Source organism: Dermacentor silvarum, chromosome 4 (assembly GCF_013339745.2).
Source record: "Dermacentor silvarum isolate Dsil-2018 chromosome 4, BIME_Dsil_1.4, whole genome shotgun sequence".
Classification (NCBI taxonomy): domain Eukaryota; kingdom Metazoa; phylum Arthropoda; class Arachnida; order Ixodida; family Ixodidae; genus Dermacentor; species Dermacentor silvarum.
The window spans coordinates 149,868,313-149,886,495 of NC_051157.2; the positions used below are offsets into that span (position 1 = coordinate 149,868,313).

The window sequence follows — 18,183 nt, forward strand, 5'->3', positions numbered from 1 at the left end:
AGTGAAACAGATCACACAGACGTGGTATGAAGCTTGCGGAGTGTAGATGGCTGTGCTCTAGAGAGCTTCGCGTGAGGAAAGAGGAAGACCCTCCTGCCCAACTGGTAATGTTTGATGATCTCAATAAAAGTGAGGAGAACGTCCCTAAAAACCGCTAGATTGGAGTCCGGAGATCCCCCAGGTTGCCCAGCGCGGTGGGTAACTTCGCGCGCTCGCGTGTGGGCGATCTCGCTCAAGTTGGCTATGGAGGCCAGATGTGATCCGAGGTGAGCCGGAAAGCAGATGATTGGGTGAGGGTAAATATCCTTATGACCTAAAATACGAGTTACTTCAGCTGATACCGATCTGGACGCAAGGGTGCTGACCGCCACTCGGGAGTCTGTGTAGATCTGTTGCTCAGAATCGTAAAGGAGAGCGAGGGCAATAGCTACCTGCTCGGCCTTAGCGGGGGTAGCGTTCGTGATAGAAGCATAATGGAGAACAGAACCTGTGTGATCAACCGTGATGGCCGAGAAGTTGGCCGATCGACCATACTACACTGCGTCTACAAAGCATCCAGAATGCGGGTGTCGTGTCTGACGGAAGGACAGGGCAACGGTGGAGCGAAAACAATACGGCTTTATTTAGCCATCAACTTAACAGCAACGGGCGAACTGCCCGGTTCAATGTTACAGTAATGAAAGCACGCGCCAGCTTGAATGACGGCGCTTTTAAGCACAACCAAAAGGTGTTAACGCTGCGCCGCCACCACAGCGCACGCCTAGCTGTGACGCCTTATCGCCTAGGCGCGCGACATATCTCCCCCACACTTGTTTATTGTCCCGTAGTAGGATTAGGTGCCGTAGCGGTCGGGAGGTCTGCGCTGACGTAGTGGGTAGCGTCGACCCTGCTCGGTGGCTTCCATGTGTGTCGACGGCTGTTCCACAGGCTCGGTGGTGGTGGTGGTGGTGCTGCTGCTGCTGCTGCTGCTGCTAGTGCCTGTGCCAGCAGTGACGTCGTCTTCATCTTGGAAGTCGGTGGCTGTGATCACCGTTCCGTCAGAGTCAGGAGCGCGTACGATGTGGTTGCGATGACGCAACCACATCGTACGCGACACTGGTAGCACTATACGACACTGGGCCGGTGCGGGCGAGAACGGTAGCACTGAACCAACTTGGTCCACGGCGAAAATTGCGGACACGCACGAAGTCTCCTTCGCTGAAGGTAGTTGCACGGTGCCTGCGGCGACTGGTGTCCTGGAACTGTGTGCGGGCGACCCGCTCCTCAACGGAGGGCCTGATGAGGTCTAGCCTAGTCCTGAGGCGCCTCCACAACAGCAAAATAGAGGGTGCCTCTGCGGTAGTCGCTTGCGGAGTGTTGCGGTACGACAGGAGGAAGTCTGCGAGCTCCGACGGTGATGTGGGTCGGCTGGACTTCCGAAGTGCACCCTTCAGCGTCTGGACGAAACGTTCTGCCAGACCGTTGCTGCTGGGATGATACGGAGCTGTTCTGACGTGTCTGGTCCCTACTCGCTGCAGGTACTCCTGGAAATCTGCAGAAGTGAACCGAGTACCGTTGTCGGACACCAAAGTCTCGGGGAATCCGAATCTGCAAAACAGTTCATGTAGGCATGAAATGGTTGCTTCAGTGGTGGTTGTCCGCATTGGAAACACTTCTGGCCATTTTGAATGTGCATCAACCACCACGAGATACGTCACTCCGTTTATCGGGCCAGCGAAATCGACATGCAACCGTTGCCAAGGGCGCGTAGGCCATGCCCAAGGATGTAAGGGCGCTTTAGGTGGCAGATTGCGATTAGACGCGCAATCGGTGCAAGACGCGGTGAAACGCTCTATGTCGCTATCGATAGTAGGCCACCAAACCTAGATCCTTGCTAGTTCTTTGGTACTAACAACACCTGGATGACCTTGATGCAACTCGTCCAAAATAAACGTGCGAAATTTTTCCGGAACAAGTACGCGCATTCCGAGCATGATGCATCCTCGATGTATGGACAGTTCTAGTCTTCTATGAAAGAACGGTTTGATCTCGTCCGGTACACTACGCGGCCAGCCTGACAGGATATGAGTCACAGTACGCAAAGTGGCATCACGTGAAGTTTCACGAGCAATATCATTGCTGTTGATCGGCATAGTGTCAAAGCGTAGGTCATAAAAAGATTCTTCCTGCTCTTCGACCATCGACGGTGTTATTGGCAGCCTAGCCAAGCAATCTGCATCAGCGTTCTGCGTAGAAGGCCGGAACTTCAATGAAAATGAATAGGCCGACAAACCAACTGCCCATCGTTGTAGTCTTGCGGCGGCAATTGCTGGTATGCCAGTCTTCGGACCAAAAATTGTAGCCAAAGGCTTGTGGTCCGTGAGCAGAACGAAATGCCTTGCATACACGTAGTAATGAAATTTTTTAACGCCGAACACAAGAGCCAAGGCTTCTTTTTGCAACTGACTATAGCCTTAGGCAGGCATAAGCTATTGGCCTTATCTGGCCGTCGGAAAAAATTTGTGACAACACTGCACATACCCCGTAGGCGGACGCATCACAGGATAACTGCAGGGGTGTGCTTGGATTATAGTGCGCCAAGATCGGAGCTGACGAAAGCAGCTGCTTGATGTGCTGAAAGGCGCGATCGCAGGCCGTGTTCCAATCCCAGGCGGCGTCTTTCTGCAAAAGCCTGTTTAAGGGGAAAAGAACAGTGGATAAGTTTGGAACGAACTTTCCATAGTAGTTGATGAGGCCCAGCAGCGATTGAAGTTGGTGCTTATCAGTTGGCGCCGGTGCATTGGTTATCGCAGCCAGTTTTTCGTCCGTTGGGTGGATGCCGTGTTTGTTGATTACATGGCCCAGATAAGTCAGCTCGCCACGTAAGAATTCGCACTTCGAAGGCTTGACGCGAATTCCACGTTCTGACAGTCTTTTGAGAACTACGTTAAGGTTGTGCAAGTGTTCTTCCTTTGAGCGTCCCGTAATTAGGATATCGTCAATGTATCAAAACACGAAGTTGAGGCCCTTCAAGACATTATCCATTATTTTCTGGAATATTACGGGTGCCGAAGCAATTCCGAAGGGTAGGCGATTCACGGCGTAAAGACCCTTGTGGGTATTAAGCGTCAGGTACCGTTTTGACTCTTGATCCATTTCTACTTGCTGGTACGCCCTGTTAAGATCAATTTTAGAGAATTGCTGTCCGCCAGCGAGGGCTGCAAACAGCTCGTCGGGCTTGGGTAACGGGTAATGTTCTACATCAAGTATGGGGTTCAGTGTCAACTTGAAATCACCGCATACTCTTATTGACCCGTCCCGCTTCAAAACTGGCACCACCGGAGTAGCGTACTCACTACTCGTTACTGATGTCAAGATGCCCATCTGTTCTTGTCTAGACTAGAGCACTGCACGGGCCGATTTTTTCAACCCGGGCCCGGCCCGGGCCCGTTTTTACGTTGGGCGGTCCGCCCGAGCAAAACATTTACGGTGAGACCCGGGCCCAACCCGGGCCCGGAAATAATCCACGTTACCCGCCCGGCCCGCCACCCCTTTACCTTAGGCCCGAGCCCGGCCCGAGCCCGAAAAATATTGTTTTTCAGAGTTGAGACGCCCGAGAATAACTCGCTGCCCGTTAATGCACACCACCAGAAAGCCCGAGCCCGGCCCGGGCCCGCGTCAAAAAACCCGAGCCCGGCCCGGGTAAAAAAGCACACGCCGTGCCCGAGCCCGGCCCGAGCCCGTGAAAAAACTGTTCTACCCGGCCCGGCCCACGGGCCGGGCCGGGCTTTCGGGTAAGCCCGAGCCCGTGCAGTGCTCTAGTCTAGACAACTCTTGCTCAACCGTACTTTTTAGAGAAAACGGAACGCTTCGAGCTTTGAAAAATTTTGGCGTCTTGCCATCTTTGAAAACAAGAGTTGCCTTCTCACCTCGGATGGTGCCTAGCTCGTTCTTGAAGAGGTCCTTATGGCGGTCCAGCAAGGATTGGAGCTCGGGAAGTCCTTGAGCGCTTAGTGATCTCTCACACTGTAGCTGTTGCAGGCCGCGAACTTGACACCAATCGACGCGCACTTGCTGAAGCCAGTTGCGCCCGAACAGCGCTGGACCGCTCTGGGGAAGCACGTACAGCGGCAAGCGCTGGCACTGATCGTTGTGCTCAATTCTAAGAAAGCAAACACCACATGGCTTCACAGGTTCGCTCGTATAAGTCCTAAGTGTCAACTTAGTTGACTTCAGAGGTACTGTCGGAAAAAGTGAGCGGACTGACCCAGAGACATTACCGAAACGGCGGCTCCCGTATCAAGTTCCATTTGCAAGGGAACACCCTCGACAATTAAGCTGAGCATGATGGGGTCTCCTGTCTACCTCTTTCGTTGCAACGCTCCGCAAGGGTGATTCTGACGGTTGTAAAACCCGAACGTTCTGTGCTGTTAGCTTCCGCTTCGGCTGCAATTTTCCTTGCCGCCTTAGGCAGGCTTTCTGAAGGTGCCCTTTCTTGTTGCAGAAAAATCAAGTTGCATTGACGTGCGGATACGAATTGGCAGGGTGAGTTGAGTTACAGCGGAAGCATTTAGTTCCCCTGCTAGGCAACTGATTCACCCCGAACTCGCTTTCAGGCTTCGAATGAGCAGCCGTTGCGTTAGCGAGCGCAGCTTCCAAAGCTGTTGCGCGGTCGATGGCTCGTTGAAACATTAGATTCTTCCGAAAACAAGTGTCTTTGAATGTCGACTCTGAGCAAACCGCACACAAATGTCTCGAAGCGACTCGTCAAGAAATGTACCAAACTCGCATGTTTGTGCCAATGCCCGTAACTCCGCCACGTACTGTGGTATCGTTTCATGTTCCTTCTGCCCTCGGCGATGAAACTTCGCTCGCTCCCCTATGACTGACCATTCAGGGGCCAAATGTTTGCGAAGCAGCTCGCACAAGCTTTCCAGGGACTTCGAGGACGGCTTATCTGGAGCGGCTAGCTACTTGAGGAGCGAAAACGTCTTTGGACCCAATATGCTGATGAACGCGTCTACCTTCCGCTCCTCCGGGACATTATTTGCTCGAAGGTACGCGTGCACGCGCTCTTCGTAGCTAGTCCAATCGCTCGTAGAATTGTCGAAATGTTCTACTTGCCCCAGCTGCAGACTTGTGGTCGCCTTCACCATACTGTCCCAACCGGCTGCTTCTCGGCTGTCCGTGCGTAATCCGTCAGCAGGTGAATTCTGTTGCTGTCACGCAGGAGCTTGTTCTATGCTGACAGCATCCCATCCTCGTCGCCAGTCTATGTCGTGTCTGACGGAAGGACAGCGCAACGGTGGAGCGAAAACAATACTGCTTTATTTAGCCATCAACTTAACAGCAACGGGCGAACTGCCCGGTTCAATGTTACAGTAATGAAAGCACACGCCAGCTTGAATGCCGGCGCTTTTAAGCACAACCAAAAGGTGATAACGCTGCGCCGCCACCACAGCGCATGCCTAGCTGTGACGCCTTATCGCCTAGGCGCGCGACATATCAGCGGGTTTGCACGAACGTCTTTGAGCAGGGCTTCACCCCTGGCCCTCCGTCTCCCCGCATGGTTGTGCGGGCGCACGTTGCGAGGAAAACTAGGGACCGTAATGCAAGCCGTTGCTCCTTAGTGATATTATGTTTGCGTTCCTCTTCTAGAGCTGGACTACATCCTAGGACGGCCAGGATGCTCCTGCCCGAGGCCGAGAAGGAGAGCCTGGCGATCTGAGCCGTATGCTGTGCCTGGACTATCTCTTCTGACGTGTTGTGAATACCCAGTTGCATGAGGCGTTCCGTGCTACTGCTCGAAGCGTTCCTTGCTAGTGCTAGTGCTAATGTCTCCAAGAACACAAGCGTCCTATGTTTGCGTACGTTGTCATCGTCTTTGATTTATTACTTTAGCGTGTTCAGTAGCATAAAATTCCAAGAAAGTATACGTTCGTAGGAGGCATCTCATATGACGCACATTTCCAAACAAATAAATTAAATACATTCTGTCAATCGGTGAACTTATGACAGCCTCGCCTCAAAGAAGGTCATGCACATATAGTTGAAAACAAATGGCGCTCACAATTCAGTGAAGGTGCAATGAACTAAGTGTACTTCGCATGGACAATTATATTTTCACAATGTTTTTAAAGATTTTCGCTAACACTACAATATAGTACACCTATTAGCAATAACGCTAATATCTGTGCGCACAACGCTAACCCCCTTAGCGGATAACAGATCCCGGCTGTTTTCTTTGCCCCAACAGAGCGGATTACGAGGGAGCGTATCCGTAGCGTCATTGCTTATGCAGCAAAACGTACTTTGTATATTTCGAGACCGAATGTTCCACACTCGGGCCATATATATGCATCGTCAATATCAGATTAGAAGGTCGTTGGCTTCGGTGATGCTGGCACTATGAACACGCCTCGAATGTCTTGCTCATTAAAGATACTTTTTAATGACGAATTAAATATCTTTCCTCAGAAACCGTCAACAGTGCATTTATGCTAGCAGCTTCTCGTCTACTTGATCCGCCATAATTTTTCGCGTGCCTGATGTCCCGGGACCGCTACTCCTTTTAGTACACAGTATTTATTAGCCCAGTCACTAAAGTTCTAAAGTTCAACTTTTTAGTGATGATTGCGTATTTTATTGTCCTATGTCAGAACAATAATTCATGTCTTGCTCTTTCTGGGGTTTTACTTGCCAAAACAAGTTCTGATTATGAGACACGCTGAAGTGAAGGGCTTCGGAATAATTTTGACCACCTAGGTTTCTACAACGTGCACCACAACGCAAGCACACAGCCGTTTTTGCGTTTACCTTCACATATGACGGTAATCTCAATGAAGATTGCTGTTATAAGTGGGTAATCTCATTTAAAGTTAACAAATGTTTTGTCGTGACCAACATTTTTTTTTTCAGTCTGACAAGTAATTGCCGGCTCTGAAATAGGCACTGCTATATTTAGAAAGTACCTGGGTATGCACATAGCCAGGAATTTGGGCCATTTCGTTCGGTTTCCTTTTTCTGCCACCACGTGGCGTATCAACCATAAAGAATTCGAAATTCCCGATGTAACGTATGCCATGACGCACAACTAAAAAAAAACACAATAAAAAGAAGCACACCCTGAGACCATAGAGAAAGAAATTCACCAAGAGGGGACACTCGGCAAAAACTAGCAACAGGAAACACGTCACCATACGTCACGCTATACTTTTGACACCGAACGTTAGCTGCCGCGAGCATCGAAAAAAAAGAGTGAACTTAAGTTAACAGGCATAGATTTATTTTTTGAATTCTTTGCCGCGAAAACTAAAACGTTTTACGTATAAATGAACTTAAGCTTTGCGACTTATTTTCCTTGCCTTACCTAGCCACAGGTCAATGACGCACCAGATACATGACGCACAGAGACACTCCCCCGTAGCCAGCGAGTGCGGCCGCGCGCGCGTTTGAGCGCTCGCCCGCGGTGACCCGTCTGTCCCCCTTTCTTTAAAAGTAGTCTGGTTTATTGGGTTCCCGGCGTATTCTTGCATTCCTTCTGCACTGGGACAAGACACCACTACACTATTGGACTACAGCAAGGTGAGAAATCTTGTTTCGTAGACTGTCTACGACGCAGTTAGGCTTACGGCACGGGACCGAGACTTAAGACGCAGTTAGCGAAAAACAGCTCGGCCATCCTGGCGCAGTTAATTTGAGTTAATGAATCGTTCTGAGACATGTTTGCGACACTTCCTAGGGGATTATGGTAACTTATTTCGGTTTTTGAGCCACACGGGCCACACAGGGCGCCGTGACGCAGTTAGCGATAAGCAGCTCGGCCGTGGTGCGTATATATAGTCTAGTGCATCTTGCTAGGAGAAGTTTGTGCCGCTTTCTCTGACGCCAGACATTACTGAAAAGTAATTTCGTTACTTTCCGGGGTACTTTTGAGGCACGCTGGCCGCACAGCGCGCTGTGACGCAGTTAGCGATAAGCAGCTCGGCCGTGGTGATAAAGTTAGTTTGGCGTGTAATGAGTCTTAGAATCTCACAAGTCTGTAACGTTTTTTGTGTCTCTGCAACACACACCTTCTTTCGGTACTCACGCCTGTTGAAAACGCGATGGGCGATTGCCAAGAGTGATATGGGGTGTGCTGCTGGCGCCGGCAGAACGCGCGAAAGATAACGCCGACGAACATATCAAAAACTTGTAATTCGAAAATTCCGTCTTCTAAAGGACTGAAAAAAGGCATTGCACCCACGCATTTGTCTTGTGTGCCTGTTGCGTCCGTTTCTATGTATGTAGCGTACCGTCGCGTCGCCCGAGGCCAAGTTTTGGAAACGCGAAGTCGCCCGTGTATTTGTGCTGCCAAAGTGCAGGAAATATTGCCCGGAAATGGGAACGCTTGGAAATCAGTTGTTTTCATATTTTATGGTATTGTTCGGTATGAGTCGAGTATTTTCTACGCCATGTATGTAAAAGCGAATTGCTTTTGTTTGTAATGCCGCCCATTCGCCGCTTTCGCACGTTTCGCTTCTGCACGCAATATTCCTGTCTAAATACCAAAATGACACATTCTCGTCACATGCGGTTACGTGCTTGTAAATGTAACATGCTTGTAATTTACTTTTCTTCATCTGGTGCCGTCCCTTGGGGCTTCATACAGGAACTACTGCCTTACCTGCTGGGGTCACAACGTTGGATGAACGCACAAAAAGCGCGGAACGAGCTTTTATATAAAGCAAAATAAATATTTCCTCATTGCACAAAAGGTCTTGCGTCTACTTTGTGAATCGCACGTGGCGCAGATTCGATGGGACTTTACGATATCGTTCGCAATCATTTTTTTTAAAATAACAAACCCATTCTGCACGAAGAGCAAAAAAAAAAAGAAACAGAGAGAGAGAGAGAGGGGGGGGGTGCACAGCCGGCTTGCTAGCTTCTGTTCAAAATACGCGCGCACAGAACCGAAACCGGAAGTGATTGACGCCGACCACTTGGCACGCTGCAGTCAATTCGGCCGCTGGGCCCTATGGGAGTGTCCCCTCTTGTGGAATTCCTTTCTCTATGCTAAGACTGTCTCTTCACCTCGGCACTTGGAAACGAGTGCGCTTATATATCAGTGTTATCTCGAAGACGAGAACCTATTTGTTCTCCTGACAACGAATCGACCGTTTTGCTAGACACCTGGCCAGAAAGCTCGGGCGCATTCCGGAGAGATGTCTGGCCCAGATTACGGCTCCCGCGAAGCTTCCGTTGAATAGTTTTTCTTCTTTAACGGACTTTTGATTTGTGCACAACTGTGGCCACGGTCTTGCGTATACGTCAGGGTTCTGTATCATGGCTTTCCTATAGAACTGGCGTGATCCATTTTTGAAGAGGAAGCTTTAGCTCGGGCCTATCTTCGATGCCGGATACTCAAATACATGTAAAACACAGGAATTCTTTTATGAGAAAACCACTAAACCGATTTGAATAAAATTAGTTGCATTTAAGAGAGAAAGTTAAATTGCTGAGACTGCAGCAAATCGAATTTTCGTTTAGATAGTGTAATGCTTTACAAGAATTGCGGGATATTGGTAAATCTGAAAAAAAAATGGAAGCATGAAGTTTACAAATCAGCAGCGCAGCCATGAAAAACAAGTATGGCATTTCTATAAACTGCACCCGTTGGAGCATCAAACGCGAACATTTTTTTTTTGCTATACCTTAAAACGTACGCGTTATTTGATGTCGGTCGGCTTTGGATGTATTATTAGGTCCAGTTTACGGAATTCCGATATCGTTTTAGTGGCTGAGGTACAGAGTTTTATATGTCAAGTTTTATTTTTCGAAATTTTGCAATTGTATAAAATTTTACGTAACAAAAGTAGACAGCCTAAGTAAAATATCCCTTTATGAAATCACTACACTAATTTTTTTTCTAAATTCAACATAACTGATAAGATTTGGTGCAGTGGTGGCTCTGAGAAACGATTGCCGATTTCCCATGTACTTAAAAAGGCATGTACAAAAAAGGCATGCGCTGTGGGTGTTTTGTTTCATGAAATTTGTTTGTGGATTGTAATTCTCAAAATTGCGAGCAATAGCTTTGTCAAGAATGCAAGACAAGATATGAGCAACATTAATGATAGAATGGTGTAGTCATATAGCCCGAATATACCACATGTCATATCAGAAGGCGTGGCATATACATGTACCTAAATATATTCGGAGGGCCTGCGTGGTTGGTGATGATTTTCTCCGCCACCCGCCGACATCGCACGCCCACGCCGGTTGCCGACGCCGGATTTTCTTTGACACGGGGCCCTTAACGCTATATATCGCGTTAAAACTGCTTGCGTGTGGGTATGCGAAAGCGATATGGTCCCTTAGGTGAAATAAATGTCTTTTCCGCACGTTCCGTGTCCGCGCAAGCTCTCCCCTGCGTTCTAATAGCGCCGCTGTGAGGCCAAATGAAAACGCGCCAAACGTCTGAACGCACTCGCTTGCCCACGAGTTCATAGCTCGAAGGAGCGCTCCGCGGCGTTCAATTGGACATTAATAAATTTTATTTCATTTAGCCATTTTATACACTCATGACGTGGCGCCACCCCCTACCCATTTGCTGCGCCGTTATGTGCCTAACTACGCGCGCACTAGGCCCCACGTTTAGTCAGCCAGATGGCTTCGACGTGACGTGTGCAATGACGCACGCAGTATGCGCACCTTTAGTGAATCGCAACCGTGGAGCCGCTGTGGCGTCGGGAGAGCGCGCTCGAATCGCGCCCTGGAGGCCCGAGCTCAATTCCTACCCAGATGAAAATTTACGTATTTTCCTTTCAAAGGGATTAATTTACTTTGTTTACAGGAACGTCCCCGGCTAAATTTGTCGTCAATGCGAACATTTTTGACGCGTTTTTTACTCTTTGCCGTCGGCCATTTTTGGTACCGTCATTTGGTCGCGCCGCCGACTAGAACGTCGGATTTTCGCGTGATGGCACGTATGTTTTCGCATTAAAAAAAAAAGAAAGAATCGGCCCTAACACGGAGCGTTGTGGCACACCAGACGTGGCAGCAACATCATCTGAGCAACTCCCATTCAAAACAGCTCTTCGACGTACTTACTTAACAACACCGAGTTACAGCCTGTATATTCATAAAGGTATTCACGTGTTCATAATACCGCTAATCTTACCTGGCCAAACTATTACCGCTAATCTCACCTGGTATATCGACATTAGTAGCAATGCGGATCGAACGTTGGGTTATTTGCCCCGCTACATTTCTAATATGCTACCATCCTCTCTCAAGTTACTACTATAGAAAACACTAATAGGAAGAAAATTTGTGTATGCATCCAATGTGTGAAATTCCATTATATTTATTACCTCATTAGAACTCAAAATAACTCCACTCATTTTATATGTTCAACTTATGATCGAATAGCTACTCTAACCTCAAATAAAACTAAGCTTGAATTTGTAACCCTCAGGCTGATATAGTCGAACCCGGATATATCAAATCTGAAGGGGATCACAAAAATGTTCGATATATAGGCAATTCGATATACAAAATAATAGGCAATGAGGCAAACGGTGGCTTACCGATTGGTGCGTCCGAGAGCCGCTAACTTACTGCACGCAACTCGTGGAAAAAAAGCAAGCACACTATATTTACCCACATAAAAATTGCTGGACCACTTTCAATTTCATTGAAAAGTCCAAGCAGATTTTTTTCTTTACACTTGTAGCGGCCATCGCTTGCGGAAAATAAACTCGTGAATAGGCACTCAACCCACACGACGACGCCTCGAAAATCGGATAGAAGGAATGTTGGTGTTCGAGGTAGCATGTGGGCTAGCCGAACAGCTCGACGGGGCTCAACTGACTGCATAATTTCTTCTCCACCTCCAGGTGCCAGAATACCTCAAACTGCACAAAGAAGTGCACTATGAGGTCTTCTGCATGGCGCCGCGTTCGATATATTGAATGTGCTGGTGAACGGCCGTTCTACAAGTATATACGCGCGCACCAGCCCGATAAATTTGGATGGAATTTTCAAGGGGATTTTACAGCTGTTCGATATACAGAATAATTCGTTATTAATTGGTTTAATATCTCCCGGTACGACTGTTTCTCCGTCACATCATATATCGCATCGTATTGATCAGCTGTACAAAATACGTATCAGATTTAGTCCCATTAACTTGCTGAAGCTCTTTCTGGCCTCGCACAGCCCTTGAATGGAATCGCCTCCCCAAAGAAATCCTAAAGAGTACTAATAAACGCAAGTTTCATGCAACATCAACTAGCGTACGTTGTGTAATATGAATTTGATAATTACTTACTAAGTTCCTTTTTAATTCTTTGCAATATCAGGTAATATGGCATATTTGTAAAGCTGCCTTCCTGGTGCGCACTTAAGCTTTTTGCACGTACCACCAGCTAAAATTATATGATTAGAAGGTTGCTTTATAATCATTGCATGATTTGTTTAGGCTGCTCAACCCACTGCTTTTCGTAATGCCTTCGAGCGCTGACGGCGCAAATAAATAAATTCATCATCATCATCATCAGCCTATTTTATGTCCACTGCAGGACGAAGGCCTCCCCCTGCGATCTCCAATTACCCCTGTCTTGCGATAGCGTATTCCAACTTGCGCCTGCAGATTTCCTAACTTCATCATCCCATCTGCTTTTCTACCGACCTCGACTGCGCTTCCCTTCTCTTTGTATCCATTCTGTAACCCTAATGGTCCACCGGTTATCCATCCTACGCATTACATGGCCTGCCCAGATCCATTTCTTCCACTTAATGTCAACTAGGAGATCGGCTATCCCCGTTTGTTCTCTGATCCACACCGCGCTCTTCCTGTCTCTTAACGTTAGTCCTAAGATTTTTCGTTCCATCGCTCTTTGTGCGGTCCTTAACTTGTTCTCGAGCTTCTTTGTTAACCTCCAAGTTTCTTCCCCACATGTTAGCACCGGTAGAATGCAATGATTGTACACTTTTCTTTTCAACGACAGTGGTAACCTCCCAGTCAGGATTTGGCAATGCCTGCCGTAAGCACTCCCACCCAATTTTATTCTTCTGTAAATTTCTTTCTCGTGATCAGGGTCCCCTGTGAGTAATTGACCTAGATAAACGTACTCCTTTACAGACTCTAGAGGCTGACTGGCGATCCTGAATTCTTGTTCCCTTGCCAGGCTATTGAACATTTTTTTGTCTTCTGCATATTCATCTTCAACCCAATTCTTACACTTTCTCGATTAAGGTCCTCAATCATTTGCTGTAATTCGTCTCCATTGTTGCTGAATAGGACAATGTCATCTGCAAATCGAAGGTTGCTGAGATATTCACCGTTGATCCTCACTCCTAAGCTTTCCCAGTCTAAGAGCTTGTATATCAGTGACGAGTGTGACGAGTGGAAGCCAGTAACAAAAAGAGCGTTTATTCAGACGACGAATGTATATATATATATATATATATATATATATATATATATATATATATAGCAAGCTGTATGATAACAACGTGTGGTCATTATCTATGGTTCGTTTCACTGGCAGTGGCGCATGCGCACGCATGGCTTACAAGCATTTCTCGATACATCTTCCCGCGGGTAAAGAAAACAACTTAAGCTATTTGATTAAAGTTACTATCGTAGCGTAGTCGATCTGGTGGTCGTGTCTGCCGCCCAGATCTGCGCAGCTGAGGAAGTACGTCTTGCTGAGGAATCGAAACTTGTGCCGGCGGCTGTTCCATGGGCGATCTGTTACTGGGGCTTTGACATTCCTCGCTGCGCTCACGCTGATGCCGTTCTGGCTCGGTGGGACCATCACTTTCATCGCTCGATGAAGACTCACTTTCGATTTGTTCACGATACTGCTCACGTGTCCTCAGTAGGTGACGCCGGTTACGTCGTAACCGTCTGCCGTCCTCCGTGGCTACCTCGTAAGATCTTGGTGCGACTCGTCCTAGCACTCGCGCCTTCCTGGTCCATGCCTTGTCTTGGACCCGTACAACTTCGCCTTTCTTGAGCGCTGGTAAGCATCTGCCACGAGCTTCGGGCTGTTTGTGTTTAGTCACGGAAACGCTTGAGTGGTGGCTGAAGTCTGGAAGTCTCGTGCGTAGGCGTCTGCCTTGGAGGAGCTCACCCGGTGAACGACCATCTTCGAGGGGTGACGAACGGTAGCTGAGTAGCCCAAGCCAGAAGTCCTGTTTCGTTTCCGTCGTCGTCTTCATGATTCGTTTTACAATTTGAACGGCTTTCTCAGCAAGACCGTTGGACTGAGAAAATCTGGGGCTAGACGTCACATGCAGGAAGTCGTACCTGGAGGCAAAACGTGCTGTTTTGCTGCGCTTTGTTGCGCAATCACTTTGCGCAATCACTTTGCAACGCGCAACAAAGCGCAATCACTTTGCCGCGCGTAAGCGTACTTGCGGCAGGCTGCACAGCACTGTAGCATCTTCTCGATGTCCACGTTAAGCCCTGGCCACAAAACCAAACGTCGAGCTTTTGCTTTGGACTTATTCATACCCAAGTGCCCTTCATGAATGCGGTCGAGTATTTCTGGCCTCAACGACTTAGGGATAACCACTTTGCATCCCTTAAATAAAAATGCCCTGTACGAGTGACATCTCTGATGCGAATGGTTTCAATGTGCCTTCAAGCTTTGCCTTGCCGCCTAAGTAGTTGATAACAGCTTGCAACTCGGTATCGGCTGCCGTTTCCTTTATTAGGCGATTCATGGTCTTTTTGCTCACCAACTCGGACACAATTCTTGTTGCATGGACTTCGACGTCCTCGTTGAATCCATCGGTATCCCCTGCGGCAGTTGGTGACGACCTTGACAGCATGTCCGCCAGGAGCAGCTGCTTGCCTGGCACGAAATGACGATCAAAGTCATAGGTGAACAAACGCAGAAAGGAACGCTGAAGTCGCGGAGCCATGTCACCAATACATTTTGTAGCAATGGCAATTAACGGACGATGGTCAGTTTCAATAACAATCTTGCGTCCATAGACAAACTGGTGAAACTTTTCGCAGCCGTAGGTAATTCCCATCGCTTCTTTCTCGATCTTAGAGTATCTTTGTTCTGCAGCGCTCATAGCGCGGGATGCATAGGCAACTGGCCGCCAAGCGTCATCGTAACGTTGCAAAAGAGCTGCTCCTAGCCCGCATTTTGAAGCATCTGCAGAGATTTTTGTTTCTCTGGACGCGTCAAAGATGGCGAGCAGCGGTGGTTTGCTTAGACGCTCACAAATAACTGCCCACTCGCGCGCATGGTTCTCTGTCCATTCAAAAATGGTGTGTTTCTGTTACATATAGGACACCGATTGGCGGCGCCCCCTGTAGCGCGAGCCTCGTGCACACAATAAAGAGAGGTAGGGCCGAGGCGGGCCCTCAGAGCTTCTCCGCCACGCCAGCAGTATGGTTGTGCGTCTCATTTCTTGCTGAGATTGTAACAGGTTTGGCGACGAGGGTAAAACTACATAATTACAAGATGCCAAAGTACGGTTCCCTTGACCCGTTCGATCCAGACAGTGGTCCCTGGCAAGAGTACCTGGAACGCATGCAGCAATTCTTCGCGGCGAACGAGGTGCCGGACGCCAAGAAACGCGCGGTGTTCCTCAGTTGCTGCGGGTCACGCACCTACTCGATTCTGCGAAGCCTTCTTGCACCGAATAAGCCGACTGAGACTACGCTTGAAAACTGCCTGAAGACGCTGAGCGACCATTTCTCGCCAAAGCCGTCGATAGTGGTTAGTCGATTCAAGTTCAATTGTCGCGTTCGGGAAGAGGGTGAATCAGTGAGCGAGTTCGTTGCCGCCCTCAAGAAGCTCTCAGAACACTGCGAGTTCGGCACATTTCTGAAGGACCTGCTTCGTGACGGTATCGTATGTGGCATAAGGGACACACAGATGCAGGCGCGCCTGCTAGAAGAGCCGAATCTCACATTCGAAACCGCGGTGTCGACTGCTCTCGCCATGGAGTCTGCCAAGCGCGACGCGACGGAGCTCTGCGTAACGGAAGGGGCTGTTTCTGCGAATGTAAATGTGCTAATGACGTCGGATAAAAAACATGTGAGCTGCTATCGATGCGGCGATGCCCACTATGCCACGGAATGTCCGCACATTCGCAAAATTTGCAGTTACTGCAGACAGGTCGGTCACCTAGCAAGGGTGTGTCAGTCGAGAGACACTGGCAGCAACCACCGAGCGTCCACAAAACAGTTCAAGAAAAATAATGCTAACAAGCAGGTTCGTGTGCACGCAGTTGACGACTCGCACCACAGCACGCCCAAGTCAGTACAGCGCAGCACCGTTTCTTCATCTGACGAAGAAACTGCCTACAACATGTGGAACTTGGTCCCAAGGCCCAGTGCTCCTGCACCTAAACCTTTCACGGTGCAGCTGGAAGTACAGGGGCGTCCATTCAGAATGGAACTCGACACTGGGGCGAGTGTGTCCATCATTGGAGAATCAACTTTGCGCCGTCAATTTCTGTCGCTACCTCGTCAACCATTCAAAGTCCAGCTCAGAAGTTACTGTGGTGACCTCAAGCCTGTAGCTGGTAAGGTGACTGTGTCAGCGAAGTATAACAATCACGTTCGAGTGCTTCCACTGCTTATTGCTGAAGGTGATGCCCCATCACTTCTAGGAAGAAATTGGATTGAGGTATTGAACATACCCGTGTTCACTGTCGCTGATGTCTGTGTTTTGAGTGATGTCCAGCAACTAATTGACCAACACTCCATATTGTTTTCCGATGGTCCAGGGACATTTCAGGGCGTGTCAGTTAAGCTGTCAGTCCAAGAAGGAGCAAAACCACGTTTCTTCAAGGCTCGTACAGTTCCGTTTGCACTAGTGGACAAGGTGTCTGAAGAGCTGTTGAGACTCCAGCGAGAAGACATCCTGGAGGCAGTCGCTTCATCTGAATGGGCAGCACCAATTGTGCCAGTGTTAAAGAAGGATGGTAGCCTTCGCATTTGTGGGGATTACAAGGTGACGGTTAATCCGGTGGCTGTTGTTGATAAGTACCCAATCCCTAAAGCAGAAGAACTGTGGGCCAGGCTCTCGGGTGGAGTCAAGTTCACCAAACTTGACTTTAAGGATGCTTACCAGCAATTAGTTTTGGAGCCCACTTCAAGGAAGCTCACTACCATCAACACACCAAAGGGGCTATTCTAATACAAGAGGCTACCTTTCGGAGTCTCAGCTGCACCATCCATTTTTCAGCGAGAGATGGAGAGTCTCCTTCAGGGCCTACATCACGTCGTGGTTTACTTTGATGATATCCTGGTGACTGGCAGGGATGACAAAGATCACCTCAACAACCTTGGCAAGGTTTTCCAAAGAATAGAAGAAAGAGGACTCAAGCTGAAATACGCAAAGTGTAAGTTTATGATGGATAGTGTGGAGTACCTCGGTCACATCATTGACGCTGATGGGCTACACACGGACCACACAAGGTTGAAGCAGTCATAAAGGCTCCTGTGCCAAGAAATGTAAAGGAGCTACAGAGTTTCTTAGGGCTGGTAAACTATTACAGGAGGTTTATGCCCAACCTTTCTGCTGTACTTCATCCATTGCATCAACTGCTGTCAGCTGGAACCTCCTGGCGCTGGAAGAAAGAACAAGAGGACGCAGAAGCTGAAGCCAAACGAATTCTCACTTCAGCCCCAGTCCTAGCGCATTATGATCCCAAGCAAAAACTTGTACTTGCTTGTGATGCTTCTCCTTTTGGGCTCGGAGCTGTGCTGTCCCAGCGTGATGCTCATTGTATGGAGCGTCCCATTGCGTTTGGATCCAGGAGCCTACACCCAGCTGAAAAAAACTATTGTCAACTGGACAGAGAAGCACTGGCACTCATTTTTGGTGTCACAAGGTTCCGGCAGTACCTTTGGGGAAGACACTTTGAAGCTATCACTGACCACAAGCCGTTACTGGGACTGTTCGGCCATGATAAGGCCATTCCAGATCGTAGCTCTCCAAGAATTATACGTTGGGCCCTCATGTTGTCTGCCTATGACTACACCCTGGTTTATCACCCAGGAGAGACCATATGTCATGCGGACGGACTGAGCCGGTTGCCCTTGGAAACAAAGAATTTTCCGGTGGAAGCTCCTGCGGATGTATTTATGTTGGAAGGTAAATATCCCCGTGTTTTGTCGTCCAAAGCTATTGCCCAGGCATCAAGCAAAGATCCCGCTTTGTCAAGGATCCATGACAATTT

The 18,183-nt window shown here is 48.5% G+C and overlaps 1 protein-coding gene across 1 annotated transcript; it reads left to right on the forward strand.

Annotated features, from left to right (window-relative positions):
• Positions 1–15,452: 15,452 nt before the first annotated feature.
• On the forward strand, positions 15,453–17,138 carry LOC119448986 (uncharacterized protein K02A2.6-like). Its single transcript, XM_037712186.1, has one exon. It carries the CDS (start codon positions 15,453–15,455, stop codon positions 17,136–17,138), a length of 1,686 nt encoding a protein of 561 aa, XP_037568114.1.
• Positions 17,139–18,183: the final 1,045 nt, after the last annotated feature.